This window comes from Rattus rattus, chromosome 1 (assembly GCF_011064425.1).
Source record: "Rattus rattus isolate New Zealand chromosome 1, Rrattus_CSIRO_v1, whole genome shotgun sequence".
In the NCBI taxonomy this organism is placed as follows: Eukaryota; Metazoa; Chordata; class Mammalia; order Rodentia; family Muridae; genus Rattus; species Rattus rattus.
The window spans coordinates 254,137,546-254,165,245 of NC_046154.1; the positions used below are offsets into that span (position 1 = coordinate 254,137,546).

Consider the following 27,700-nt stretch of genomic DNA (forward strand, 5'->3'; position numbering starts at 1 on the left):
CCCTCTCCCCCTTCCTTCTCCTCTCTTTTCCCTCTCCTCTCCTCTACTTCTCTCCTCCCTGCCTCCTTTCCTCCCTCCCCCCTCCCTCCCTCCCCCTTCCCTTATCTCCCTCCCCACCCCTCCTCTCCTCTCCTCTCCCTTCCTTCTCCTCTCCTTTCCTCCCCCTCCCTCACTTCCCCTCCCCCTCTCACTTACATCAACAGGGACACGTGACTTGGTGTGTCACTCAGTGGTGTCTGTTTGAGAAATAAGTCAGTGCAGGAAAAGGAAAGAACAGACTCAGTTCAACCTCAACATGACAAGAGCAGACCTTGTTGGTCTGAGAGGTTGGTGTCCTCGTCGTGCCTTGTGGCTTAGAACCGAGGGTACAGGAAAGCACACTGTCCAGGAACTGAGAGTCAGTTTTGGTGGAAAGTAAGAGGGCCTGGCTTTTCCAGTCCCAAAACTGACTTTTGAAACTGTGTGAAGTAGGAGGTAAGCTGCCTGTCTCTGTGACCTCTGACCTTTCTGGCTGCAGGGCGAAAGGTAAGTCGGGTTGCCTGTTCTGTTTTTATGACCTCTGGTCTCCTGGGTGCGTAGAGAGGGCAGCTGCCTTCTGGGATTCTACAGCAGCGGTTTCCTTTCTGTCTTTTCTTAATTTTTTGTTGTTGTTTTTGCTTTTTGTTTTTTGAGATGAGGTTTCTCTGTGGAGCCCCGGACTGTCCTAGAACTCACTCTGTAGACCAGGCTGGCACCGAAGTCACAGTGACTGCCTCTGCTTCCCGAGTGTTGGGGCACCGTGCCCAGCTGGTAGCAGATCCCCCCCCCCTTGGAGCTGAGGACCAAACCCAGGGCCTTGCGCTTCCTAGGCAAGCGCTCTACCACTGAGCTAAATCCCCAACCTGGTACCAGATTTCTTGAAGCCTCTCTATGCCCACGATTCTGGAGGGGTAACTTCCTTTAATTTGTACTTCACTATTATTTATTGCTCACATGACACAAATCTTGTCTCCACCATTGCCCCTCAGCCTGGCTCAGGGTCCTATCTCACTCTTTCATTCTCTCCAGGCTTCTTCCCACCTCCCCTCAGCCCTCCCCACCCCAGCCCTTCTCCCCTCCCTCAGCCCTCCCCCCCTCAGCCCTCCCCCCTCCCCTCAGCCTTTGAACCTGTCATTTCTCCAGGGATCCTGCCTCCTTTCTAAGGACTGTTTATTAGAGGTCCCATCCCTTTGTTGCTTCAGGCTGTGGTGTTATTGGTCGGCCTCATGAGTTGACAGTGAGTTCCCAGGGAGCCCTGCATGCAGTCCTCTGTGTGCCCATCCCAGCTCTCTGCTCTGGCTTAACTTCTCCCTGATGCAGCCCCTCTTCCTCTTGGCCTGGCTCCCTTTCCTCCAGATGTCCTTCCCCACTCTGCTGTGTGTCCCCAGCCAGGCCACCTCAGCTCTCTGCTTAGATGTTTTCTCTTCTCCGTCTGAGTTCTGATCCCTGTCCTGAGACCTGCGTCACACTCACCCCCTAACCCTAGCCAGGTCGGGGCCTTCTGGTGTGCTATTGTGGTTGAGCAGCTGGCTCTCAGGTGGGCTGCAGCCCTCACAGCAATCTGTGGAGGAAGCTGTGCCCTCCCCCCAGTCCCCTTGGCCTTATGCATACTACCCATAAGGCATCACTACTGATGAGTGCCCTGGGCAGATTTACTGGGTTTCATTCTGAAAGCAGCAGCTAGGCTTTCCAGGTTTAGGGCCATGCTCCACGCCCTCGTCCACCCACCTTCTGCATCTGTGAGAATATCCTTAGCCACCGGCTCTACCTCACTCATGTGTCATGTAAAACATGCATTGGGGGCTGGAGACATGGCTCAGAGGTCAAGAGCACTGACTGCTCTTATGGAGGTCCTAAGTTCAAATCCCAGCAACTATATGGTGGCTCACAACCATCTGTAATGGGATCCGATGCCCTCTTCTGGTGTGTCTGAAGACAGCAATGTTGTACTCACATATATGAAACAAATAAATAAATTTTTATAAAACAAAAAACAATGCCGTGGGCGAGCCAAGGTGGTGAGATCAGAGCCTGTGTGTGTGCAAGCCGGAGGTCAATTTCAACTGTCATCCCCTCTTAGGCACCACCCACCTTGTTTGTTGAAACAGGGTCTACCATTTGCTTAGAACTTGCCCAGTAGGCTTTCTGGCCCAGGATCCTCCCGTCTCTGAGGATTACAAGCACCTGCTGCCAGATCCCAGATTTTCTTATGTGGGGTCTGGGGTTCCTCAGGCACTTTACTTATTGAGCCATCTCCCCAACTCCTTTCTGGTTTTGTTTCACAGTAGGATCTCACTGTGTCTCCCTGGCTGGTCTGGCACTCTCTACGTAGACCAAGCTGGCCTCGAACTCACAGAGCTCCAAAGGAGTGTTCCTCTCAACTCAGTTCCTTCTGGGTTTTAATCCATGTCCTTTAATTGAACTAATGGAGAAACGGATTTTCCGAGTCTCAGGCCTACCGCGCAGTCAGTCAGCCATTCAGTGCGGAGTGTGGTGGAGTTGGAGGACTTGAAATCACCTCACCTTTCCCTTCTCAGGTACAAGAAGAACCTGAAGGCATTGTATGTTGTGCATCCCACCAGCCTCATCAAAGCACTGTGGAACATCTTCAAGCCCCTCATCAGGTGAGCACGCACCCTGTAGACCCCCATGCCTGCCATCATCTCTGAGGTGCACCTCTGTTGGAGGGCTCCATTCAGGTCTGCTTCTGAGGCATCTATCTATAGGTTATCATGGGAGTCGCATGACCACCCAGGCCATGGTACCGTGGCTCTCTGGGGTTTGTGGACAGGAAGGCTGCTCATGACGTTGATGTCACAACTAGTATTTTGAGTACACCATGACCTGAATGCCCACATTCTGCATCTGTATCTTGGTTCTGAAGGTCACCGTCGAGTTCTTAAAGCCCAGGAAGGGCTCTCGTTTACCAAGCAGGGTAACTGTAAACGCAGAGTCTGGGACACAGGCACACGGGTGCTGCTGTAATAATAAAATGCTGTCTTTTACCCCGCACGAGGTCCAGCACCGCAGTGCCCCAAGACATATGGTAGATGTCTTCATCTCAGTCAGCAAAGCCTCTCACCCGCTCTGCTCCATCCCATATCACAGTGCCGATGGTTTCTCTCTGAGCCTGGCAACAATCTCTCTACCCATCCAGTTCCCAAGGCAGGTTGCCACCATGCCAGACAGACACATCCCAATTCCATGGCAGCCTAGTGTCTCCAGCCACCACATACTCTCTTGAACTTAAATCGCCACATGAAAGAACACACAACACAGTAACCTCCGATCCAATTGATAAGATATAATTGCCCACCTAGACATACAAAGCCCTGTACATATCCATCCCTTAAGAATATTCATAACAGGGGGTTGGGGATTTAGCTCAGTGGTAGAGCGCTTGCCTAGCAAGCGCAAGGCCCTAGGTTCGGTCCCCAGCTCTGAAAAAAAAAAAAAAAAAAAAAAGAATATTCATAACAACCTGTAAATGTGCAGACAGGAATCTTAACATCCGCCTCCATGTTCTCTCAGCCACTTCTCTCCTTGGCTCCAGTCTCCTCCTCTCTAAAACTTTTCTCCCTCCCATTCTTCCTTCTTGTCCAATGACAGGCCTCGTTCTATCTTGTACCTGCCTTCACCTGCGTAATAGTATCATCCTACACATGGCTTCTCTGTCTTCAGGGAATGACCCAGGATAGCCTGTCCCCTGCAGCTGAGTGTGATATATCCAGGAAGGTCAGCCATGCTCAGTGCCCTGGTGTTGTCGTAGAGTTGGTCCTGTAGGTGTGGACACTCCACAATGGGCTTCAATGACTCGGTCTCCACTCCCCCTGGGTGCAGACAGACCACCCCGTGAGGCGCTGTCTCTATCGTCTGCTGGTATAAACTGTGAGACACGCCCATGGCCATGTTTCAGACATCCTTTCCAGAGCAGGTGAGGGCACTGACTTTTTCCTGGAAGCTTAGGATGGGTACCCCAAGCCCCAAGCCTTTCACTCCCAGCATCTGAGCCAGCAGCGCAAAACACGTGAGGACTTCTGTGAACTCTGTCCAAGTCTGGACTCTTTCTCACTGGACAGCGAGTTCTCTGACAGTATCAGGAAGAGCTCCAAGGGACAGTAAGGCCTGGCTCTGCAGGGACCCCATGAGCATCTTCAGTTCCTCTCCATGTAGCCACAAGCACCAGGCACAGACTGCACCCAGGCACATGGTGAGTGGGTGAACATCATTCAGGAAAGCCCAGTGTTTGCATAGGGCAGGTTGGGACACTCAGGTGAGGGAACACATTCAGAGAGGAAGTGGCAGTGTCCTTTCTGGTCAGCCAGGAGGACTCAGGAGGGTTCTCGGGAGGAGCATTTTAGTGCAGGGAGGGCACACACATAATGAGTGGTCACCCTCTGCAAGACATGGCCCTCAAACTTTTCTTGCTGCCACCGCCGCCTCCTCTTCCTCCTCCTCCTCCTCCCCCCCTTCCTCCTCCTCCATCGTAACCCTCTGATCCCTTCCATTTGCTGATAGCTGTCTACAGCGGCTCAGAAGTCCACAGCCAAAAGGGACATTCATGTTGTGCCCCGTGTATAGGTGAGAAAGCAGGACAGGGACAGGAGTGGGCATCACATCTGTTCTCTCCCCTCCCCTCTGACTTCAGCAGCCCAGCTCTCCAACTGCATGGGAAACTCCCATCCTCCTGCATCCCCACCTCCTACCTGCCTTCCAGAGGGCTAAGCTGTGTCTTTTCCCATGCTCTGTTCTCAAGTCTTCCTCACTGAACCACAGCCACACTGCCGGTATCAGACCCCTCTTCACTGGACAATGAGTGCCCCTAAAGGTCATTCAGGTCCCAGAGCCTGCAACTATGTCACACTCCACAGCACAGGGGTTATGCAGATGAGATTAAGCTGAGGAGATGCAGACAGAAGACAACTTGGATTGTTTTCCTGAGCTCGAGGTGAACAATGGGGTCCTTAATGAATAGCCTTTCCCAGCGCTGTCGAAAGACGCTCAAAGGTGCCACACCGCTGGCTTTGAGGCCAAGGGTCGAAGGCACCTTTAGGAACTGGGAGAACTAAGAGGCTGCGGTCCTGCCTGCCCATAGTCTTCCCTAGTGACCTGGACACATGGGAGGTACCCTAATGCCATTTTAAGCTGTTTCTTTTGCCCTGGGTTCATGGCAGCTACCTGGGGGACCACCCCTCTATATCCTAGGACCCCAGAACCCAGTGATACATGCTTTTGAATGTCTTCCTGCATCGATGTGTGTGCTTACACAGTGCATCTTCACTTGCATTCACACAAGTACACACACATGCGTGCATTCACACACACACTCCATCAATGGCTCCTGGAAAGTGCTGCGGCTCTGCCTCACCTCACGCCCCATCCCACATGTCAGCTGGCCTACAGTTCAACATGCCTTTCCCACAACCCTCATGCTTTATGGAACGGGGCATACACCACCATGCCTGGTTTATTCTAGAATGCTTTTAACTACCCCTTGGGGATTGGATTATCTACACACCTTATGTTACACACACCGAACCATCTTATGTAGTCAGCCATGCCTTCTCTACTTCTAAATGGTGTGTGTGTGTATTTGTGTGTGAGTGTGTGTGTGTGTGTGAGTGTGTGTGTGTGTATGTGTGTGAGAGTGTATGTGTGTGAGAGAGAGAGAGAGAGAGACACAGAGACACAGAGACACAGAGAAAGACAGACACAGAGAGAGAGTGTGTGTGTGAGAGAGAGAGAGACTGCGTGTGTGTGTGTGTGTGTGTGTGTGTGTGTGTGTGTGTGTGTGTGTGTGGGCTGGTGCTCAGAGAAGTCATACAGCTTCCACAGGTCACACAGCTTGTGAAGGACTCCAGACTGGGATCTAACAGCAGAATGAAACCAGATCACAGGATGAAGTGTGAACCCCACAGACTTGAGTTGGATCCTGGGCATTGTCCTGACGCAGTCTTTTCTGGCAGCTGTGGCCATAGCACAAACCTTGTCCCGTGCCTGTGCTGGAAGTCCTGACTGAGGGGCTCAAGGCCCTCCCACCAGATGGGTCATTTCTCCCTACCCTTGATAATCGTAGGGTCCAGCAGGTCCCTGGTTTGCAGAAATCGGCAGGCAGCTACAGAGAGAAAGGTGGTGCGCGGCTCCTGAGTGAGCAGGAGTGACATGGGAGGTCCCCAGAGTGCTGATGCAGATGTCACTGTCTGAAAGTTCCACAGGGTAGCTAAGTCCTTAGTAGGCTCAGTGGGTCCTTCCTGTCCACACACAAAATATTACGAGCACTTCAGACCTCGGAGGAAACTTTGATGTCCCCAGAGCATAGGCCAAAGTGTCCCCGAGTTGTCTGTTATCTGAACAGACAAGAGGTGAGGACATCCCACAAGACTTGTCCCAACCCCTTCCTCAAGACCTAGGGCCTGTGTTCTTTCTTCCACAGCTGAGGTTCCCTGGCTGGCACCCCTTGCTGTGGCTGGAGTCTGGCCCCTATGTCAGATCCACTCTTGTCCACAAGAGGGAGCCAGTGCACAGGCCTTGGCCTCCCTTGGGGCATGGGAACTGGTGTAGGCTGGAGCTGGACCCAGAATTCTGTACTCTGCTCACTCTCACGTGTGTGTCCCATCTATCAGTTCCCTGTGGTTTTGTTTTGTTTGGGCAGCAGTAAGTTGGATAATCTTAATTTCTACAATGTGGAGCGGTTGTGCTAACTGCTATGGAATCTGCCATTGCCGAGCACGGAACTTAGCTTTTCTAGTCATTCCAGTTCTGTGCTCAAGCTCAGAGTCTGTATCAGTGGGACCCAGGCCTTGACAGGGTCCCTGGGAGATTCCTGGGAGAGAATAAAAAGGCTGTCAGAGGTTGTGCTGTCTCCCCATGGCTTTCTAAGACATCCCTGGACAGTTTCCCAAGGTCCCTGCCCTTTGGTCTCTCAGATAGAGGAGATGGCCCAACACAAAACCACCATTCACCTCGGCCAGACTCCAGACTTGCAAGCTCGGCCCACTGGTCCTCTGAGCTGGCACATAGTTATGGGCAGTGTCAAGGTCAACCTGGCAGTACAGAGAATCACATGGGAGACTGGCCTCTGGGCGTGTCTGTGAGGGGTTATCCTATTAATTGAAGCAGGAAGACCTGTCCCCTGTGGGTGGGACCATTCCCTAGGTAGCAGATCCTGGGTTGTATAAAGGGAGAGGGGAGCTGAACAGTAACATACATTCCCGTGATCTCTGCTAACCTGGACAGAAGGTGACCCAGAGCTTCAAGCATCTCCCTCCTTGACTTCACCACCATGATGGAGTATAGCATGAATTTGAGCTGAAATAAGCCTTCTCCCCCTTATGTTGTCTTTGTCTGAGTATGTTACCACAGCGACAGAAAAAGAAACTAAGACACATACATCCACTCCACATAGACAGGAGGCCCTGTGCTGTGTGCACTATGTAAATTCACAGCCACTTCAAAGTGGAGACATAATTATTTTATATAGGCGAGCCTCTGGGGCCTTTGAAATATTCTGGGTAAAATATTCTGTGTAAGTCCTGTCTTTTGTTTGTTTTTTGGGGTGGGGGTTCAAGACAAGGTTTGTCTGTGTAACAGCCCTGTCCTGGAACTCTGTAGAACAGGCTGGCCTTGAACTCACAGAGAACCACTTGCCTCTGCCTTCTCAGTGCCGGGATTAAAGACATGCACCTCAATGTTTTAATCTCTTGTTTCTCCTTCCCCAGTCACAAGTTTGGGAAAAAAGTCACCTACTGCAGCAACCTGCGTGAGCTCCGGGAACACCTTCAGTGCGACCAGCTGCTCATCCCCCCGGAAGTAGTGCGGTGAGCGCCCCCTCCCCCCACGCATGGCTCCGGGGTCCAGTATCCACACACATACGTGAGGGAGAGCAAGCCGCGGAGGCTGCGTATTAGTGCAAGTACAAACTGATTAAAAACACATCCAGGCATGGGTTTGCCGTTCTGCTTCTGAGCCGTATATGAAAGGGGTTCCCTGGTGTGCCGGTGAGCCGTGTGTCGAATGAAATGTTCCAGGAGTGGCAGGCGCGGGGGCTCGGGAGGACAGCTAGCCGGGGTCCATTCAGTTCCTGCTGAATGCCTCACTGAGTGTCTGGCAAGCTGGAACGCAGGGTCAATGAGCAGAGCCGCCCTGGCTCCAGGCCTGTGCCGGCCAGTTCCAGTGTAGTTCCTGATCCTCATCGTCACTTCTCTCTGAGAATGCAGCGCTCTGCCCAGGATGCCTGAGACTTAGAGATAGGATACGTGGGTTTCCCACTGATGCCGATGGGGCTTAGTCTCCACAGAGCGCTTGGAGACGGCTCCCATGGCTCAAAGGCTGTCCCCCTGGGAGGTGACACTCCTGTTGTGTCCCTAGGTATGAGGAGAAGCTGCGAAACCTGCACAAAGGCCAGCCAGCCCCTCCCACCAAGACGCCGCCACCTCGGCCGCCTCTGCCCACCCAGCAGTTCGGCGTCAGTTTGCAATAGTAAGTGAAGGGTAGATACAGTGCTCTCCTGAGCAGAGGGACCCCTCTCTGTCCAGGGAGGTTACCCCGGGGCCTTTGCCTCCTGCCTACAGGAGAGATAAAGGGTCGAGTCCCCTCTGAGGCTGAGTGGCCACTGTTCCATGTGTGCCTGGGCAGAGGACAAGAGCTTTCTGGTCACCCTTCAGTTCTGGCTCCCTGCTCTTTCGGCCTCTTGCTAGGACCCCTCCTGTCATATTCCAAGTGAGATGTGTTCCTGAGACTTTGATGGATCTGTCATCTTCTACCTGTTTACCAGGCCTGCTTCATTCCCATGCATCTTGGGGCCCTCGCCCAGTAGCTTTCCCTGGTAGCCTATCACACAGCATCCCCAGCCTACCCCCAATCCAGGTTCCTATGTGCCTCACCCTCCGGGTCATGTTTGTCCCTCTTTGGGGACCTCGTGCCCTGGTAGTAGACCTGGGCAACATAAATTCAAGGCAACATTTAATCCTAAAGCAGCTGGAGCAGCCTGGCCGCCCACAGCACACTCAGGAAGAGCTGGGTACGCTCACTGATTGCTATGTGTTAGAAACCTGCACGAGGTTTGATTTTTACTTAAAGCTCTAGCCACCTTAAAGGCCCACGAGGAGCTGGGAACCCTGGGAAGAGTTTAAGGGAAATCTGGTGGGGGTTCAAGTTTGTCCCTGTCCTTCCTGGACTACCAGGACAGAATTCCTCATGCCCTCATGTGTGGACCCTGGGATAAGACCCATCCACATGCTCTCACGGTCTGCAGGGCATGTGTAGAAAACAAAATATGTCGCATCCTAACCCCCAGTACCTGTGGCTGCAACTGGCTTTCAGGAAGGACTTTGCAGGTGTGAGCATCGTCTTGAGATGGGGCTATCTGGGACACCTTGGTGAGCCCAGGCTAGCCCCTTAGGGTTATATAAGCAAGAGTCTGAAGCTGCAAAAGCAAGGAGTATATCCTGGAACCTCCAGGTACCAGCCTTACACCTATTCCAGACCTGAGCTGTAGAGTAATCCAAGGTGTTGTTTTAAGCTAATTAGACATCACAGCCATCAGGAAGCAGGTGGTGAGGAGGCTGTCTCATGGCTCTGTGCCTGTCAGCTGAGGAGGTGTGATAAAGCGGTGTTCCCTGAGTGAGGCAGGGGTGCATCCAATGACTTGAGTGGATGGAGCAGGATGAGTCTGCAGGGGAGGAGGGGAGCATCTTGGGATATCCCAAAGAGGACTGTTGTTCCATGTGTCTCCCTGGATCCACACTGTCTGATGGAGCTTTCTGTTGTGATGGGTGTGGTCTGCTGGACCAACTTCCTGTCTTAACAACTTGAGTAGCACCCGTGCCTGCTCCTACTGGGTCACACAGTACCTCCCCACGCAACCACACATTCTCAGAGAGGAAATGCAGTATACGGTGAAATAGTTTGCCTTCCCCCCACCTCCCAAACTAGAACACAAACTTGCCACTAAAGAGTACTTTCTCTTTTCATGGGTTATGAAAGTTTGCTGCTGTGACTCCCTGGCGGTCCACACGTCATAGGTCATAGATGCTCCCTACGGCCACCCCAAAGGCAGGGAGAGCAGGTGCCTGCAGTAACTGGGATAGCCTCTAGGGGTCGCTGGTGAGAGCTCATCGCTGGGGCACGAGAGAGACAGTTTCTGAGGCCTCTCTGTGCCCTTCCTGCCTCTATGGTTCTGCTGCCAGTGTTCCTAATGGTTTTTCTATTCAGAGCTCCTACGAAGGGCTCCTACTAAAGGCACCAGTCATGCTACCTGATGGCCTGTCGTACCCCGCAGAGCTATCTCTGTCTTCTCAAAAACAGAACAACAACAAAAATTACTTAAAATGGAGCTGGGAGTGCTTGTCACTAAGCCAGAGCAGGCTGTATTTCACCATATGCTGTGAGGGGCTATGTGTCTTGAGGCAGAGACATATCTGGGGCTCACTGGGCTCACTGGCCAACTGATCTAATTGACACCTACTGAGCCAGTGAAAAAATGACACTCAGATTGTCCTTACGTTCACCTCCCACTCACAAGCACACATATGCTCACCACCACTTGAAAACGGAACTCAGGGGAACGTGCAGATTTGCACATTGTGCACCGGAGCATTGCAATTGGGAGCCTGTCGGTGTCTGTTGTTGTTCTCACAGCTCTGCTGTGTGGCTGGGTTTTAGGGGAAGACTTTGTTTTTGTTTTATTTTATGTGTGTGGATGTTTCGCCTGTATGTGTGCCTGTGCACCGTGTATGTGCCTGCTTCCCGCAGAGGCCAGAAGAGCGCATCAGAGTTACAGGTAGCTGTGAGATGCCATTAGGTTCTGGGAATCACACGTGGGTCCTCTACAAGAATAGTCCGTGCTCGGAACCGCTGAGCCATCTCTCCAGCCCTGGTGAGGGGGCTGTTTTTGTTCACATCAGATAAGAGAGATTGACAGACTGAAGAGGGGGTTCTGTCCAAGTCTACTCTGCAGCTCAGTGCATTGAAGGAGCATAGGTGACTCAGGCAGTTGCATTACTGAGAAGCCAGCCCCACACCCCAGCATTCCTGGGTCCCGCTATGGGATTTGCAAACAACTCCAAGAGGCTCCCCTTCCTAGCAGTAGCTCACTGTTTATATAACCCCATACAAGCTTCATGTGTCTTGTAAGTTCCTGGTGAGTGTCATGAGCCTTGTGAATTTCCCTCCTCCCTCTCCCCTTTCCTCCCCCCCCCCCCGCTCCATGAGGGGATGTGTCTTTATGAAGCGAATAGCTACACAATCAGGCCACCTGGGATACCTTCGGTGACTTGAGCGCTTGCAGAATATGTCAACACAGAGTTGTCAGTGGACAGGAGGCTGCTGGGACTGTCACATCGCTAGAGTTCTTTCTGTTCCAGGACTAGTTACTGCTTTTAACAGTCAATACATGGAACGAGCAGGCGGAGCTGGAGTGCAGCTGGGTGGTAGAGCGCTTGCTTGCCTAGTATGTGTTACCACGGCGGCCACTCCAACAGCACACAGGAAAGTCCTCTTCATTATCTCTTTAGGGAGCAGCAAGCAGCGTCAGATGCCTTTGAGTACATTCTGGGCACGCCACTTTAAGACATAATCTGTGTGATTGCTTCTTTAAATTAATATTTTATGCTGTCTCATTGCCAATGACTATAATAAAATGGCTATAAACGTATTAAATAAAGCGCCAGATATGTAATTTGTTTGGACTGCGAATGAATGGAAGACATTAAAATTCATAACCAAAGCCCATTCGCCAGTGTTAATTTGCTGATTTAAGTTCACGACAGAAAGCCATCGCTTAGAATGAGCCGCTTAAGCCAACACAGAAGAAGGCAAGGGCAGGGAGTCAGAGGTCTCCGGGATGAGCCAGGGCTGGGGGGCACTCGTTTAGCAAAGCCCTGGGTTCCATCCCAGCACCGCAGAACTATACAGACTTGCTTGCCATCCTCAGGGAGGGAGGGAAGAGAGGTGTGAGTCTCCTCTGGGTACCTGTGGGTCTGGGGAAAGAGGGTGAAGTGGACCAAGCTCTCCATGTTTGGGAAATCCGAGCTCCTGACTTTATACATCCCAGTTTCCCTGTGTTTAGGGATGAGCCACTGACTTCCTCACAAACCCTGCCCAAGAGCCTTTCGGCCATGGGCCTCGCCACAGAGCATGCAGAATATGTGCCTCCTCCAGGAAGCCTTCCCTGATGGCTCCACACAAAGGAGGAGGTGTGAGCCTCCTTCCCCTGCCCCAACACCCCCCACATCCTCCACCTGCCCCTCAGAGTAGAATTAGTGTCCAGATACAGGACTGACCTACATGTGCATCTAGGAACTGGCCAGGCCTGGATTATTGGGTAAGGTTTCCTCTTTCTAAGTGTGCAGTGCCGTATGGGCGTATCACAGCTATGGGTCACTGCTACCATTGTCTAACCCCAGACCATTCCGACCACATCTGCTGCCCTTCACAAGCCCCTCACAGACACAAGCCCACTTTCTGCCCCCGGATTATGGACGTTTCAAGTAAATGGAAACCACACCACATGTGGCTGCTCTTAGCCGTTATCGGCCTGGTGTCATCTTGGGGTCCCATAGAGGGTGGCTGGATGCCTTCGTTCTAAGGCCATACCAGATTGTGTTCGTTCTCTGGCAATTACTGAACATGTAGCTTGTTTCCGCCTACTCATTATTATGTAGAATGGTGATCTGAGAATTCACATGCAAGACTGTGGGTTTCTGGATTTTCTGTTCTCTTGGCTCTATGGCTAGAGGGCGAATCATCTGCTTCCCCTGTGCTGGGATTATAAGCACATTCACGGGGTTGGGGATTTAGCTCAGTGGTAGAGTGCTTGCCTAGGAAGCGCAAGGCCCTGGGTTCAGTCACCAGTACCGGAAAAAAAAAAAAAAAAGGAAAAAAAAAAAAAAGCACATTCACCTGCCTGTCTTTTTATGCGGTTCTAGGGCTTAAACTCAGACCTGTGTGCTTGCTTGCATGTCGGGCGCTTGGTTTGTTGATGTCCTTCCTGAGAGTATCTGACCTGCTCCCTATGGGATTGGCCTAGTGGTGGGGAGTGGGTTGCCCTGGGCCCTGGTTCTGTGCTGTGTGTGCTGGCCTAACTTACTGAGTCCACAGGCTGTGGTACAAGCATCCCTGGAAGCCAGTGTGTTAGGTGGAACTGCTCTCCCCATCACGACAATGAGACACAGAAAGAGGCACGTGAGTCACAGGCTCCAACCACATGAGTAGACCCGGACATTCTCTCTAGTGAGTTCCTTTTGGCGAAGCCTATAGGTAGGAAGCCCCTCATGCCTTTTTTCCTCTCTGTGCTCAGTCTCCTTCTGCCACACGATGGTATGTGAGAAGTCCTGGCCAGGAGCCCAGCAGATGTAGGGCCCCCTGCACTTGTACGTCCTGCCTCCAGAACTATAAGAAAGAACTGTATTTTATTTATAAATAACACAGCATCAGGGATTTTGTTATAGAATATGAAATAGGTTCTCTACCTCGATAGGGTTTCAGGACCATCATGAAGCCATTTCTGATTGCCCGTTCAGAGAGGGCTGGCTCCGCAGAAACGAGGCTCCAAGTTTCTGAGCCCTGCTGCCCTGTGACTTCCCAGCTCCCTCACTACTCCAGCTGCCCCAGCTCAATAAACCAGCTGTAGTCTGTGCCCTTTGTGCGTATACTTTCAATCCCAGAACCCAGGAGGCAGAGGCAGGTGGAACTCTGTAGGTTCAAGGCCAGCCTACTCCACATAGCGAGTTTCAGGACAGCCATAGCCATGTAAAGAGGCCCTGTCTCAAAGAAAAAAAAAAGAAGAAAAAGAAAAAAAGAAAATGTGTGTGTTATATAATATATGTCACGTACACATTATGTGTATATGCGTGTGAGTCTGTAGTACCCCTTGGGGCCTAGAAAAGGGCATCATGGAGTTAGAATTACAAACAGCCATGAGCTGTGAGTTCAGTTAGGAGCTGAACTCAGGTCCTCGGGGTAGGAGAGTGTGTACTATTAACCACCGAGCCACCTCTTAGCCCGATTTCGACCCTGCTGGTACCGGCACCAGGCAATGCGACTTCAAGTAAAACAATTTACCTCTGAGCTTCATTTTGTCCTCAGTAAAAATGAAATATGGCCACTGCCAGACTCTCAAAGCCACACGAGGCACAGCAGTGACCACCAATTCATCTGCACTGTCCAGCTGCCTTGGCATCTGGGACCTCCCTGGCTGACCCTGTGGCCAAGGGACTTTGTGGGCACTGTGGCCATTCCTCCCGTCTTAGGGACTAGACAGCCATTTCAGAGGTCTGGCACAGGCTCCGGAGACAATGACCGTCTTGGAGAACTGGGGAGGCTAGCGCCCTGGGACAGACCCAGGCATTCTCACTGCCTGCAGACAGCCAACCAGCTTCATCGCCGTGGCTTCCCCTCCCCACCCCGCACTCTCCTGTTTGTGCATTCACCACACGCAGGGCATGCAAAAGTAGGAAAAGCCTGCTCTGCCTGATGCCAAGCCCCTTCTCCCAGGGGACAGGTTGGGTTTATGAGCAGAGCTACCCCAGTGCCTTCCAGGCAGATGGCTGGACATTACTGTCTCCCAGGAGTTTCTGCGAGTGCCTTTGGCCCAAGGGATAGATTTAATGTGCCCCCAGCATCTTTACAAAGACCTGACCCTGTCCTGTGCCATTGAGGTGCTCAGGAGGGACATGGTGTGACATTCTCCCATTGCCCTGGGCATACCCGCCAAGGCAGGAAGTGAGCGGGGCCCATCTGCTCTCCTGCCTGCGGTGATTGTTATTCTTGGCACCGACTTTGCAAGTCCATGGAGCAAGCCTCCCTCTGGACCACCAATAAGAGCTTGGGATTGTAGGGGTGTTTGCAGAGTTAGAACTGGGGGTGCCATGCGTACAGGCAGTGACTTCTGGTCAGGTCCCTGATTACTGGGAGCCCTGACAGATAGAGGCAGAGCGCCACTCCTTAGGCCCAAGACTAGTGGACCCGAGACTTTGGAAAAATTTCTCCCCTAAGGGAGCCTGGGTTTTCTCCACAGACAAAGGAGGTGGGGCTGAATGGTCCCAAAGGTTCTGCACACCCAAAGGTCTGCTTTTAAGTAGCAAAGTGCAGCAGAGCACCTGATCCCACATGCTGAGCAGGACTCTATAGGAATGATGGCCGGCCTGCTCTTTTCTGTGTGACCTGGACCGAGTCCACTTGTTCCCCTCTGCCATGGGCCATTTGTGTTCTGCTTGGGAACATCACCGAGTCCTGGCATGAGAATGAATTCTACCGTTGACACTATTGCCATCCTGCTTAACCATACCCTGAGACTCGGGAGAGGTGCTGCCAGCCCCCTGACTTTCCAAAACCAGGAGACAGAGGCTCAGGAGCTACAGGACTGATTGGCAAAAGCACAGCTCTGGAGAAAGCTGGCACAGGCCATCGGGCTCCCTAGCGAGCAGTGTTGCAGCTCCTGCTGCCCTGTTCCTCCCTCTCCAGGGACATCGTCTCCTCTCTGACAGCTGGCAACTAGAGAAGTTGACATGGGACAGGCTAGGAAGGGCTGTCCAATCCTGGGCCTCTCCAGAGGCAGGGCCAGCCTCCTTCCTGGTGACTATTCAGGGTCCTACATGTGTGTCTTTAGCAGAGAGAAAGCTCCCTGTGGAACCAAACCACACACAGTCAGGATGCATGGAGACCATTGTTTCTGTGATGTGAGCATTGCATGTTGAATTGAGCCAAGTATTTAAGGCCTGTCCCTAACATCCCAGGACAGCCCGAATGGGGACAGAGTAGGTTTGCTGACTGCTTGCACAGTAACAGGATTACCTTGGAGGATGTTACATGGGTGCCACCCTGATGATTCCACAGCCAGGCCTGGAAACAGACCTCAGATCATACCCACTTAACAGAAAGGGAAATGGGGGCTCAGGGAGGTCAGTGCTGGGTTTGGCTGGCAGAACCAGGGTCCATACACACTCCATTTTGGCTGTGCACTCAATTGAGCAAGTCATGTAATCAATCTGTGCCTCAGTATCCCCACCCAAGTTCCAGTCAGTCTAAAACATTTATCTAACTTTCATCAAACAGAATAGGTGCTTTCTGTAGTTATACCTGTCCTTGTATCCCAGTGTCATAATCCATCTTCCTCTTCAGGGGACCCTGAAGCCCTTCCCTTCAGTTTTGGGCCTAGCATCACAAGCAGCAAGTATGTATCAGTCAGCTGCCCCTGGTGATGCTGTGTAACAAGTAGTCTCTCCATCTCAGCATGTTACAGCAGCAGGTCTTTTCTCTGCCTCAGTCAGTTCTTGTTGCTGATGCTGTGTAACAAGTAGTCTCACTCTCAGCACGTTACAGCAATGGGCATTCTTTCCTGGGTTCCATGAAGTGTGTGGAGCGCAACTGGGCTCCAACTCACTTTATATATCTTAATACTTTTGACACCCAGACCAGAGGAGTGGCCTCCACCTGTGACATCTGATCTCCCTGGGGAATGGAGGTAGGGGTAGGGGCTGGAGCAAGTATGGTCCAGTCAGGAGATCATACAAAACGTGTGCATTGTGTCTGCTTATGTCCCACAGCAGGTTGTGTGGGCCAGCCCACGGCCAGCATATAGAGAGGCAACTCCCCTGCAAGTGAAGGTGACACAGAGACACTTACCCTATGTCACTGTGGCTCCTTCATCTGAGGTCCCAGGCAGCACTAGATGCTGGGGATTTAGAATCTCCGTTGAGTCCTCCCAGCTACCTGCTGTCGCTGTGTCTCAGGGCCCGTGTTTATCATGTACTTTTGCTTCGTTTTATTTATTTGAGACAGGGTCTCTCTGTAGTCTTGGCTGTCCTGGAACTCACTGTGTAGACCAGGATCGCCTGCCTCTGCCTCTCAAGTGCTGAGATTAAAGGTATGTGTCGGGGTTGGGGATTTAGCTCAGCGGTAGAGCGCTTGCCTATCGAGCGCAAGGCCCTGGGTTCGATCCCCAGCTCCGAAAAAAAAGAAAAAGAAAAAGAAAAAAAAAAGTATGTGTCACCATGTCCAGCAAGTACTTTTTAAAACTGAATGAGCATCTAGTCTAGTCTCCTGGGTCACAGTTAGATATTCATCTATCTTTAAAAAAAAAAAAAAGATTGATTTATTTATCTTATGTATGTGAGTACACTGTCACTGTCTTCAGACACCAGAAGAGGGCATCAGATCCCATTACAGATGGTTGTGAGCCACCATATGGTTGCTGGGATTTGAACTCAAGACCTCTGGAAGAGCAGTCAGTGCTCTTAACCACTGAGCCATCTCTCCAGCCCTCGTCTATCTTCTTGCCTGTAATACTTTTTTTCTCTGGCAAGCTCCTACTCATCCCTCGAAACCCTGCTTTGAATAGCCCCCAGCATTCCCCACACCATATTCTGAGTGGAGTTCTGGCATTCTGTTGTCTTCCAAAGTTTGAAGACTCATGGCTGCTTCATGGAGGTTGAAGCCATGTCTCTCCCCAGAGACTCCTTGATATTGTATCTTCTCTGGGATGGGGAGTCTGAAAACCTTCCCCTGGCCATGCCCCATCAAGGTCTGGAATGAATAAGCCACTACATTCTTTTCCCTCAGCCTCAGAGACAAAAATCAAGGTGAACTCATCCCCCCTGTGCTGCGTTGGACGGTGACATATCTGAGAGAAAAAGGTAAGGAGCTGCCTCTGACCGGGACTCTCAAAGGGGCTTCATTTCAGCTCCAGAACATCCCACAAGCCTGTGGATGCCTATGCCCTGTGGCTTGGAAGGCAGAAAGAAGCATTGCAGGTGCAAAGGCCCTGTGGTCACCAGGGTGTTTATGCATGAGTGTGGCTCTATGGGAAAGCTAGGGAGGAGAGGCAGGAGTTGCTAAAAGGACATCAACCTCCAGGCTTCTGCTCAGTATTTCCATGTGCTGTTCTTGGGCCTGGCTTCCTCTCCTGGCCATGAAACCAGCAAGGGCCTGGTGGGGAGGCAGCCAACTGGTGGTGTTGGATAGAAGAAGAAAGGTTGAGTGTTTTCTCCAGGGTCACAAAGCTGCTAGGAGGCAAACTGGTCATGTGTGTTTCTGCACACCCTGCTCTTAGGAGGGAGGGACTGGAGTTGGGACATCCGATGCCTGGAATAGCCTGACCCGTGCCACAGGATGTTGATACCACAGACGGGGGAGTCACAGAGTCCTGGGAAGCCCAGAGGGCAGGGATCTGGGGTGTTCAGTCTCTTCTTCCCGTAGGACTGCACACTGAGGGCCTGTTCCGGAGATCAGCCAGCGCCCAGACTGTCCGCCAGGTGCAGCGGCTCTATGATCAAGGTGATGCCGCAGGCCCTCCCTCCTGCCAGAGTCCCGATTGCCACCCCCAGTCCTCAGGTGTAACTCCAGACCCTACCTAACCCCAGAAACAGGTCTGGGTGGGGCTGCTGCCCAGGAACCCTAACCACCGTAGAAGGGTCCTGTGTCTAGACTCCAGCCTTCTAGGCCAGGTCCTGCCCCAGCTCTCACTCCCTATGCACCTTCTCCACTGACGCCAGGTAGTCACATGGTTCAAACTAACACTGCAAGGTAGGGAAATCGATCATGTTATGGCTTCCCAAGGGAAGGCCCCATCCTGCAAGCAGAGAGCTGGCATCTGAGCTGGGAGGACCCCCAAAATCACACTTAGCGAGCAGTGGTCTTGCTCCCAGGGACACTTGCTCTTTATCTCTGTTTCAACCACCCACCCCCTTGAGATTGCATGCCCAGTCAACAAACAGTACCCACCCCAGCCCACCCCCGTGGTCCAGAGCCGTGTGTGCAGGCCCCAGAGCAAGGCCCTGACCTTGGAGCTCAAACCTCCATCCACAGCCAAACCACAGGGAACCATAGCTGACTCCGTGGGCACCCTAAAAAAGAGAAACAGTAGCAATAAGAGGGAACTGGTGGGGGAAGCACCCCAAAATTCAGGTGGTGACAGAGATATCCCAAACGCACATGACTATTACTATCCCCGCACCCCCCACCGTCAGTTCCGGAGTCATGGGCTGAGTGAGGCCCTTAATTACCACATCATTTCCTGCCTTCAGGGAAGCCTGTGAACTTTGATGATTACGGTGACATGCACCTCCCAGCTGTGATTCTGAAGACATTTCTTCGAGAGCTGCCCCAGCCGCTGCTGACCTTCCAAGCCTACGAGCAGATTCTCGGGATCACCAGTATGTACTCGCTTGAACCCTGGCCTCGGGGTGTCCCTGGCTACAGACCGAGGTCAGCCTTGGTCCCTGTGGGTCAGCAGAGGGGAGCCTGGGCCTACCCCTCTCTTCATTCAGTGTGGCTGTAGGCTTAGCCATGTTGTCCGTAGGGTGGAGGAGGGGAACCCTAGCTTGCCCGGTGGCACTACGCAGGTGGGTAGCATTTTTCCTTCAAGTGAAGTGTGCAGGCCCTTCCTGGGAGCCTCTTGAAGGCTGTAGTCTCCACAGACTGCTGGTGAGCCCTCTCCAGGGAATTTAGGAGAGTCACGGAGCCAGTCTAGAGCTGACCATGTCTCAAGTTGTGGCTTTTCCAGTTGCCAGTTAGTTGTGTGACTTGGGGAGCGTCATGCAGCTCCTCTGTGCTCACATCCCTCACGTGCATTCTCTGGGGCTCAGTGGATAGAGCCTAGCATGCAGGAAGCCCTGGATCCCATCCCCAGTGCTGAATAAACTAGGCACGGGGCTCTGCAGACGTAAGTCCAGCACTTGGAAGGCAGAGGCAGGAAGATCAGGTCATCCTTGGCTCAAACCAAGTGACACCATGCTCAGCTGACTGTTGTCAGAATCAGTGCTGTGACATTCGGCTGCTCTGCCTGCTTCCCGGGGAGGGGTTAAGAGAGGCCACCATGATAGCCAAGGTGGCCTGCGTCCCTCCCGTGTCCTCTCTGTGACCATCATTCTAAGAAGAGGAACCGGACGCTGTATCACCCACAGCCCAGAGCTGGCGGCCCCTTGTTTCCCTGGAAATGTGAATCGCAGGCAACCCCTTGTCCACTGGGTTTGCTAAGGAGCCAGCTCAGTTCCTCGAGATGATGGCTTCTACTAGGAAACCTTCAAGCTCTTCATAGATGGGGATCCTGTGTCCTGCTGGGAGCAGTCACACAGTTCCAGGGTCTCCTGGTCACTGCACAGGCTCAGTGGGAGGACAGTGATGGTGTATCAGCAGCTGGGGACTCAGGAACAGGATCCGATGAACACTGGTGTGCACACCCACATCTCAGGGAGCCATGGGAAATGCTTGTTTTTTTCTTTTTTAAAGATTTATTTCTTTATTATATATAAGTGCACCGTAGCTGTCTTCAGACACATCAGAAGAGGGCGTCAGATCTCATTACAGATGGTTGTGAGCCACCATGTGGTTTCTGGGAATTGAACTCAGGACCTCTGGAAGAGAAGCCACTGCTCTTAACCGTTGAGCCATCTCTCTCAAGCCCCTTAAATGCTTGCTTATGGGTGGTTTTTTGTTTTGTTTTGTGTTTGAGATAGGGTTTCTCTGTGTAGCCCTCACTGTCCTGGAACTCATTCTGTAGTCCGGGCTGGCCTTGAACTCAGAGATCCCATCTGCCTTCCTCTGCCTCCCAAGTGTCGGGATTAGAGGCGGCGTGTGCCACCTCCCACTGCCTGGCTCGAGAGTGATTTTTAAAATGCTTCAGCTGGAGCCAGTGAGCGACTTGCTCTGTTTCTTTTTAAAACAATGTTTCAGAAATGGTTTCACCTATGTAGTCCAGGCTGACCTTGAACTCATAATCCTGCCTCAGCCTCCAAGTGCCGGGATTACAGGCTTCTGCGGCCACACTTGATTTCAGCTTAGGTTTCACTCCAAGGCTCAAACAGAGGATCAGAGGATGTAAATTAGTTGGTAGGGTGTTTGCCTAGGAAGCACAGAACCCTAGAATCCACTCCCAGCACTGCACAAACCAGGCATAGAGGTGTCCATCTGTAATCCTGTCACTTGGAAAGTGGAGGCAGGAAGCTTAGGGGTTCATGGGTATCCTCAGCCACATGGTAAGTTTGGGGCCAGTCTGGGACATATGGAATCTGTCTCAAAACTCATGGAGAGTGACTGAGGGAACTGAGTCTGTGCACGAAACAGTTACACCCAGCCCCCCACTCCCATACCGAAGTGGGATTTTCCCCAGGAACCGCACAGTGGTCTATGTCTACTGTAGACTCACAGGTAGGCGCGTTTGTCTTAGAGGAGGTCAGAGAGTAAACGCCGAGCCTTCCCCAGTCATACTGTCTCCACGGCAGCTGCTGGCTCCATCCATATAACCCAAGCAGCCCTAGGCAATGTCCACACGCAGCCACGGTTGTGTTCAAGTAGAATATTACCGAGGGCTGGCATGGTGGTGCACGCTTCTAATGCCAGTACTTGGGAGGTAGAAAGAACAAACAAAACCCTTATTAAGAGAGAAACTTGCCAGGCCAGATGTGAACTGTAGCTTCCTGGTCCTAGACTAGCCTTTCGCTGTTTGCTGAGTGACTCATTCACAGCCCTGGTTCCCAGCAGGCCACAGTTTCTGTAGCCAACACACAGAGGAGGAAGGACTGGCAGAAGTAGTAGGGTGCTGAGAGAGCCTCCTGGCCAGGCTGTCCTTGGGACTGTGCTGCCCCAGCCAGCAGCCTCATGCCATTTCAGGTGTGGAGAGCAGCCTACGGGTGACCCACTGCCGCCTGATCCTACGGAGCCTCCCAGAACACAACTATGCTGTCCTCCGCTACCTCATGGGCTTCCTGCATGAGGTAAGTGCAGCTAGCTGCCTCCCAGGAGAAGGACTGGGCCTGGGGGCCTCTTGACAGCAGTCCCTGCACAAACCGGCCTCCAGTGCAAAGTCACAGCCAACTCTACTCTTTAACCGCCAAAGGACTTCTTCCCTCCAGGTCAACCAGGCTCCTCTGAGAAGCCTGAGAGTCTGATGTGATACCCAGGGACGGGGCAGAGCGGACAATGTGTCATGATGCCACATTCTTGGCTTCCGTGTGTGGTGTATATATATGTGTTCATGCGTGTATGCATGGATGAATGTGTGTGTATGTACATGTGACAGTCGAAGGTCAACAATATCAGAGTTCATCCTCACTCGCTCTCAGTTTTGGGTGACAAAGACTCTTACAGACCTGGAGCTCATTTATCTAGTCAGCCATTACCAGCTGGCCATCGAGCGGTGAGTCCCAGGGATCTGCCTGTCTTTATACTCCCACCGCCCAGTGCCTACATTACGGGCACGTACCACCACACTCCTTTTTTTTGTGGGTGACAGGAATTGAACCCAGGTCCTGTGGCACATACTTTAGTTGCTGAGCCATCTCCCCATCTGCCCTCTACTGCACCCCCACAATTCTGAGAGCAATTCTCTCTCTCACTGTTGCCTGGCTACTTTTCACGCAAGCGAGGATACACTCAGGCCCTCTTACTGGAGAAGGGGTTCTCAAGCTTCCTCCTCCTCAAACACTGGTGTGAGCTGGTCTTGTCCCCATACTAGGACTCAAGTGCAGGTCTTCTTTGCTCTCGGGGCTCAGTTTCCTTACCTAGAAAGTGGGGAGTACTGAATCCTACTTATCCAGGTGGCTGAGTCGGCAGGAAGATGGGACCCCCCCCCAACGGAGAGCCCTTTGCTCTCACAACTGTACCCAGGAACCTGAGCTCAATTCCCCAACCATATCACAGAAGCCAGCGGGTGTCTGGTTTAGATCTTCAGTGCTGGGTACCCTGCCTCAAAGTCTGCCAAAGTGGAAGAGGTGCTAATGGAATGCTTAGGATATCCTCGGTGTTGGAATCAGAGTGTCCCCACAGAGTCAAGGCCAGGACCTTTTACAGATAGGAGGACTGAGAAACTGAGACCTCAGTGGAGATGTGGCCATAATGGATTTTGATACCGGCTGAAGCCTCCGTTCCAGAATTCTTTTATTCAGTTGTTCTTTTATTATTTGTGTGTGCGCGCTCATGTATAGCTATGCGTGTGTACACATGCTACAGCATGCACACATGGAGGTCAGAATACAGCTTACAGGGAGCAGATTCTCTCAGGCCGTGGATTGGTGGGTCCCTCAGATTGCTAGACTCTGCAGAGGTCACCGTTTCCCACTGAGCATTTTCAATGATCCCATTGGTTTTTGAGATGAGGTCTTTCACTGGCCTGGAACTGGGCTTGGGTTTTTCTGGGGTTCAAACTCAAGCTGGTGTGGCAAGCGGTTGTCAAACGGTGCCATCTCCCCAGCTCCCCCGCTCCCTCTCCAGAGCTCTCTCTACACACCAGTCTCCCTTGGGGTGAGGGTGGAATTCCACTGCTGATGCCCGAGGCTTCATTTTTTGGGTTTCCTCTTCCAGGTGTCTCTGGAGAGCATTTCAAACAAGATGAACAGCTCTAACCTGGCATGTGTGTTTGGGCTGAACTTGATCTGGCCATCCCAGGGGGTGGCTTCCCTGAGCGCCCTGGTTCCTCTGAACTTGTTCACAGAGCTGCTGATAGAGTACTATGACAAAGTCTTCAGTGCCCAGGAGGGCCCTGGGGAGCACATCCGGGATACTGTCGAAACGAAACAGGCTGGTCCTGTTACCAAAGAATTCACACAGATGGGCACTCCCCGGGCCTCACCATACCTGTCTCGCCTCCGTATCCCCTGAGTAGCTGGGGACACCTCAAGATGGAGATTGGAGATGCCCCCTTCCATTCTATGCATCTGTGTACCTGGTTGTCTTACAAACTTACTGTCTTTAAGAAGACACAGGAATTAAATGGACCCAGAACTTTCTAATAGGGATTTCGTGCTTCTGATTGTTGGGTTCATCATGGTTCCGGGATATGTCTGAAATGACATGCATGCTTGAGGGCAACTCTTCTGAACCATTACTCAACGCGACTCAAGAGAAGTGTGAATTTGTTGGCAAGGGGCCCGGAGGCAGTCACTGTTGGCTGTGATAGGCCGTCCAACCCAGTGACTCACACAGCTGTAGACAATGCATGGGTTACCTGACAGTTCAAGGGTCCTTGGGGAACGCACACATCTATCGTCTGGAGAGATTTAGCTGTCTGACCAATCACTCCTATCCTCCAGCAGGTGGCATGAGGTTCTTGGTGTCTTGGACAGAGGGGCTGCGCAAGGTTTGTGTGATCTTTGAGATCGTGGACAGCAATGCTCATCCCTGTAGAGAACGGTGCCCGTTGGCCCCAGTGGAAAGACGAGCATTGTTGACACTTCCGAACAGGAGTGGAGGTGCCTCTTGGCAGCCAGCCTGCCAGAGGGCTCCAGGTTTCTGGCCTCAGACAGACTGTCCCATCAGGGTTGTAGAATGGGCCCTTTACATTATCAAATACAGTGCAGCAAAGTCCCTTACGGAAAGGTCCATGAGCTATTCTGATTGGACAAGCTTAGGTCACATGCCCATCGTGGTCCAATCACTGTGGCCAGAGGATGTGCCGTAGGGCTAGGCCTGCATCACGTGCTTCCTGCGGGACTCCGGATCACTCAAAGCTAACAGCTGCTACTGGAAGAGCCGTGTGCCAGCTGCTCTGTTGCAGAGAGAAAGGGATGGGTGCTAAGGGCGAAAGCCCACCTCAGATAGTTGCAATCATTCCCTTCAGGCCTGGATAGGAGCTGCACCACACTGTGGTTATTCTGGTGCAGCACCTCTCCAAGTCAGGAAACAGCGGACTTGTGAGCATGGGGTTGGCTGACCATGCAGGGAGGCTCCCTCTCCTGTAGGCAACTGTTGAAATGTTCCCTCTTCTGCCCCAGAGATGCAGAGGACACAGGGATCGAGCCCAGCTTAAAAGGATTTCCTACTGCGAGCAAGGAGTGAGAGTCTGTGTCTCCGGTCATATTCCTAGCCTATAAATGAGAACCCGAAGACCCACGAAACAGTGCCATGCTGTCGAAAAACACCCATGACCCAAATTAACTTCAGCTTACAGATTGCAGTCCCTCATGAAGGGAAGTCAGGGCATAACCCAAGGTAGGAACCTGGAGGCAGCATCTGAGGCAGCTGACACGGAGGAGCTGCTCGCTGGCTTGTTCCTCATGGTTTTCTAGCTTGCTTTCTTATAGCACCCAGGACCACGGCGGATAATCATCAATCAAGAAAATGCCTGAGACTTGCCTACAAGCAATCTGCTAGAGGAATTTTCTCAATTGAGATTTTTCTTTCCAGACGACCCCAGCTTGTGACCGAACCCATGTAGGCTTCTGCTTTGCCCCTTTTAGGGGGAAAAATGAGACTAAGGGAGATGCTGAGCTTGCTCTTCCCATCTGGATAGCGTGGGGCGTACACCACGGGCATCCTTCCATCTCTGGGAATTGTAGCTCTGTGGTGATCTACAGGCCTGAGCTAGAATTGCAGCCCCTCCTCCAGCACGGTCAGCTTCCACAAGTTTGGTCTTTTCTTTCTACTCCTGCCTGGGCCTGGAGCAGAGAGTTTAGCACTCAGCCAAATGCTTAAAACATGAGAGCCGTTAGTGATTTGGACGGGGAGGTAACACAGTCCTGCAGTTCTTGAGGGTGAGCTTGCAGATGACGGTGTATCACACCACAGAAAGGTTGGGCACTGGTGGATTTTCGAGATTAAAGTAGATTTGTCTTCCTGGTAGCCATCTCTACTGGCCAGCACTGTCACAAAGTGGCCCTCAGCTGAAGTATCCTTCAGCAAATGACCTGCCTGCATTCAAGAGCTTGAGCCTGGCCCGCACTGCTGCTGAGCTCAGGGAGTCCTTGGTGCCCTTGGCTGATTCTCTACCCTTCCCCCTCTTGCCCCCAGGCAAGCTCCAGCTGCATGTGTCAGGGGCCCCATTGCCCACCCACCATGCTGTGTAGTGTGTTGTCTGCTTTCTGCTGCTGTCTTTCCTGGTCACCTGAGGCCACATGGATTGTCCTGGGCTTCATGAAACTGTTGGTGGCGGCTCCTCCTCCTCCTCCTCCCTCTCCTCCTCCTCTTCCTCCTCCCCTCTCCTCCTCTTCTTCCTTCTCCTCCTCCTCCTCCTTCCTCTCCTCTCCTCCTCCTCCTTCTCCTCCACCTCCACCCCCTCTTCCCCATCTCCTCCTCGCTCCTCCCCGTCCTCCCCTCCTCTCCTCCTCCCTCTCCTCCTCCCTATCCTCCTCCCCACCTCTTCCTTTTTGCCTCCTTTCCTTCCTCTTCTCCTTCCTCTCTGCTTCTCTTCCTCCCCCTCCTCCTTCTCCTCCCCTCTTCTCTTCTCCCCTCCCCCTCTGGTATCCTACAAAGCCTTTCTTTTTCCTCTTGTCTCTTGTACTTTGCTTTCTTCATTTCTTTTTCCATTTTCCCCTTTATTTTCCTTCCTCTTCCTTTCCTCCCTTTTCTTCATTTCTCTTTCTATCCCTCAATTTCCTTCTCTTTCTACTCCCTCTCCCCTCCCTTTCTTCCTTCTGACAACCCCAACCCTTCCTCTCTGACCCCAAACAGTCAAACAAAGTGGGCTCCCAGCATGGCTCAGTGGGGCCCTGGAGGCGGCCAACCCCCTCGTCCTGGCCACGGCCTCTGGAAAGGCCACCGTGCGTCTGCGCCACCCCCCTCCACGGTGTCTGTGCTCACAGAATAACCCCAAAGGGTCTCCGAGTTCTGCTGCCAGGGAGAAAGAAAGAAAGAAAAGTGATGGCTCCCTTAAGAGCCCGCCATTGTGAGCCCCGAATTAACAATGACATTAAATCAAGCCTCATGCATTATGCAGCGGGGTTTACAGGGAAATGCGTGTCTGCGAAATATATGTCTCAAATTTCCTGACTTGGAGAGGTGCCCCAAGATGGTCTCCTGCCGCTCCTTTGATAACAGTTTCTTTCCACAATCGGTAATTGTGGAATCCCAGCCCAGCGCTGCGTGGCCCCGTCACCTTCCCGTGTCTCGGTACAATTTCCCGATCATTCCCACAGCCAAAGAGAGTGATTATGGCGGTCACATGTGGGAAGCACACGAAACGTCCCAGCTTAAAACAATGCCAACAAAGCCTGCATGAGGACTCTAGGGTGTCCCCATCATCCGAACACAGGGGATAGATTATCTAAGCCTCCGCTTTGGCAGAGAAGACAATTTCCAGTCACTGCAGAGGTTCGGCAGGCTGCCCAGAACCTGTGGTTGACATTCACAGAAAGAACGAATTCACAGAACGATCCACTGACACCGCCCCAGACCCACGCACATTAGGGTCTGTGGTGGAGGGACATGTCCAGGAAGGAAATGGAAGTCAGAAAGTAAAAGTCGCTCATTGACGACCGAAGCGCAGAGTGATGCAGACACTGAAAGAACACTCAGTGAGCTTTGGAAGTCATCACTGTCTAGCAATGACCTGGAAGGGGGACTTGAGCATCGCTGTGCGTAGATGCAGTGAGCCTGACCATCAGGAATAGTAGATATGTCAAGGTGTGTCACCAGGGTGACCGAAGCGTATCCTGCATTTAATATGGCCAGAACCAGCCTGTGTGTATTGATTTGGATCACCGTTTCTCCTGGTGACCGTCCGTGCTGGTCGGCACCCTCACACCTCTGTGGCATGCAGTCTGGCAGGAAGACAGCACCCAAGGTCACGCCTGCACGCCCACGGCAGCTCATTGCCAAATGGTTTCATAGACACTGAATGATATACGAGCGGAAGTAGTTATTACGGACTGAATGGCGGGTGGCTCAGTGGGCAGAGAAGCTTGCCGGCAAGCCTGGTGACTGGAGTTTAGTTCCTGGGACTCACATGGAGGGAAAGAACTTCCTCTTACACCTT

At 52.3% G+C, this 27,700-nt stretch overlaps 1 protein-coding gene across 1 annotated transcript in view; it reads left to right on the forward strand.

Annotated features, from left to right (window-relative positions):
- Arhgap8 (Rho GTPase activating protein 8) overlaps positions 1 to 23,741 on the forward strand; it is a 36,576-nt gene extending 12,835 nt beyond the window's left edge. Inside the window, exons 4-11 of the mRNA XM_032918943.1 lie at positions 2,556 to 2,642; positions 7,737 to 7,835; positions 8,386 to 8,496; positions 17,578 to 17,651; positions 18,214 to 18,291; positions 19,041 to 19,169; positions 21,625 to 21,728; positions 23,314 to 23,741. Of these exons, the coding sequence (XP_032774834.1) occupies positions 2,556 to 2,642; positions 7,737 to 7,835; positions 8,386 to 8,496; positions 17,578 to 17,651; positions 18,214 to 18,291; positions 19,041 to 19,169; positions 21,625 to 21,728; positions 23,314 to 23,610 (979 nt within the window). The 3' untranslated portion in view covers positions 23,611 to 23,741. The remainder of the gene's footprint in view (positions 1 to 2,555; positions 2,643 to 7,736; positions 7,836 to 8,385; positions 8,497 to 17,577; positions 17,652 to 18,213; positions 18,292 to 19,040; positions 19,170 to 21,624; positions 21,729 to 23,313) is intronic.
- The last annotated feature ends 3,959 nt before the right edge of the window (positions 23,742 to 27,700 follow it).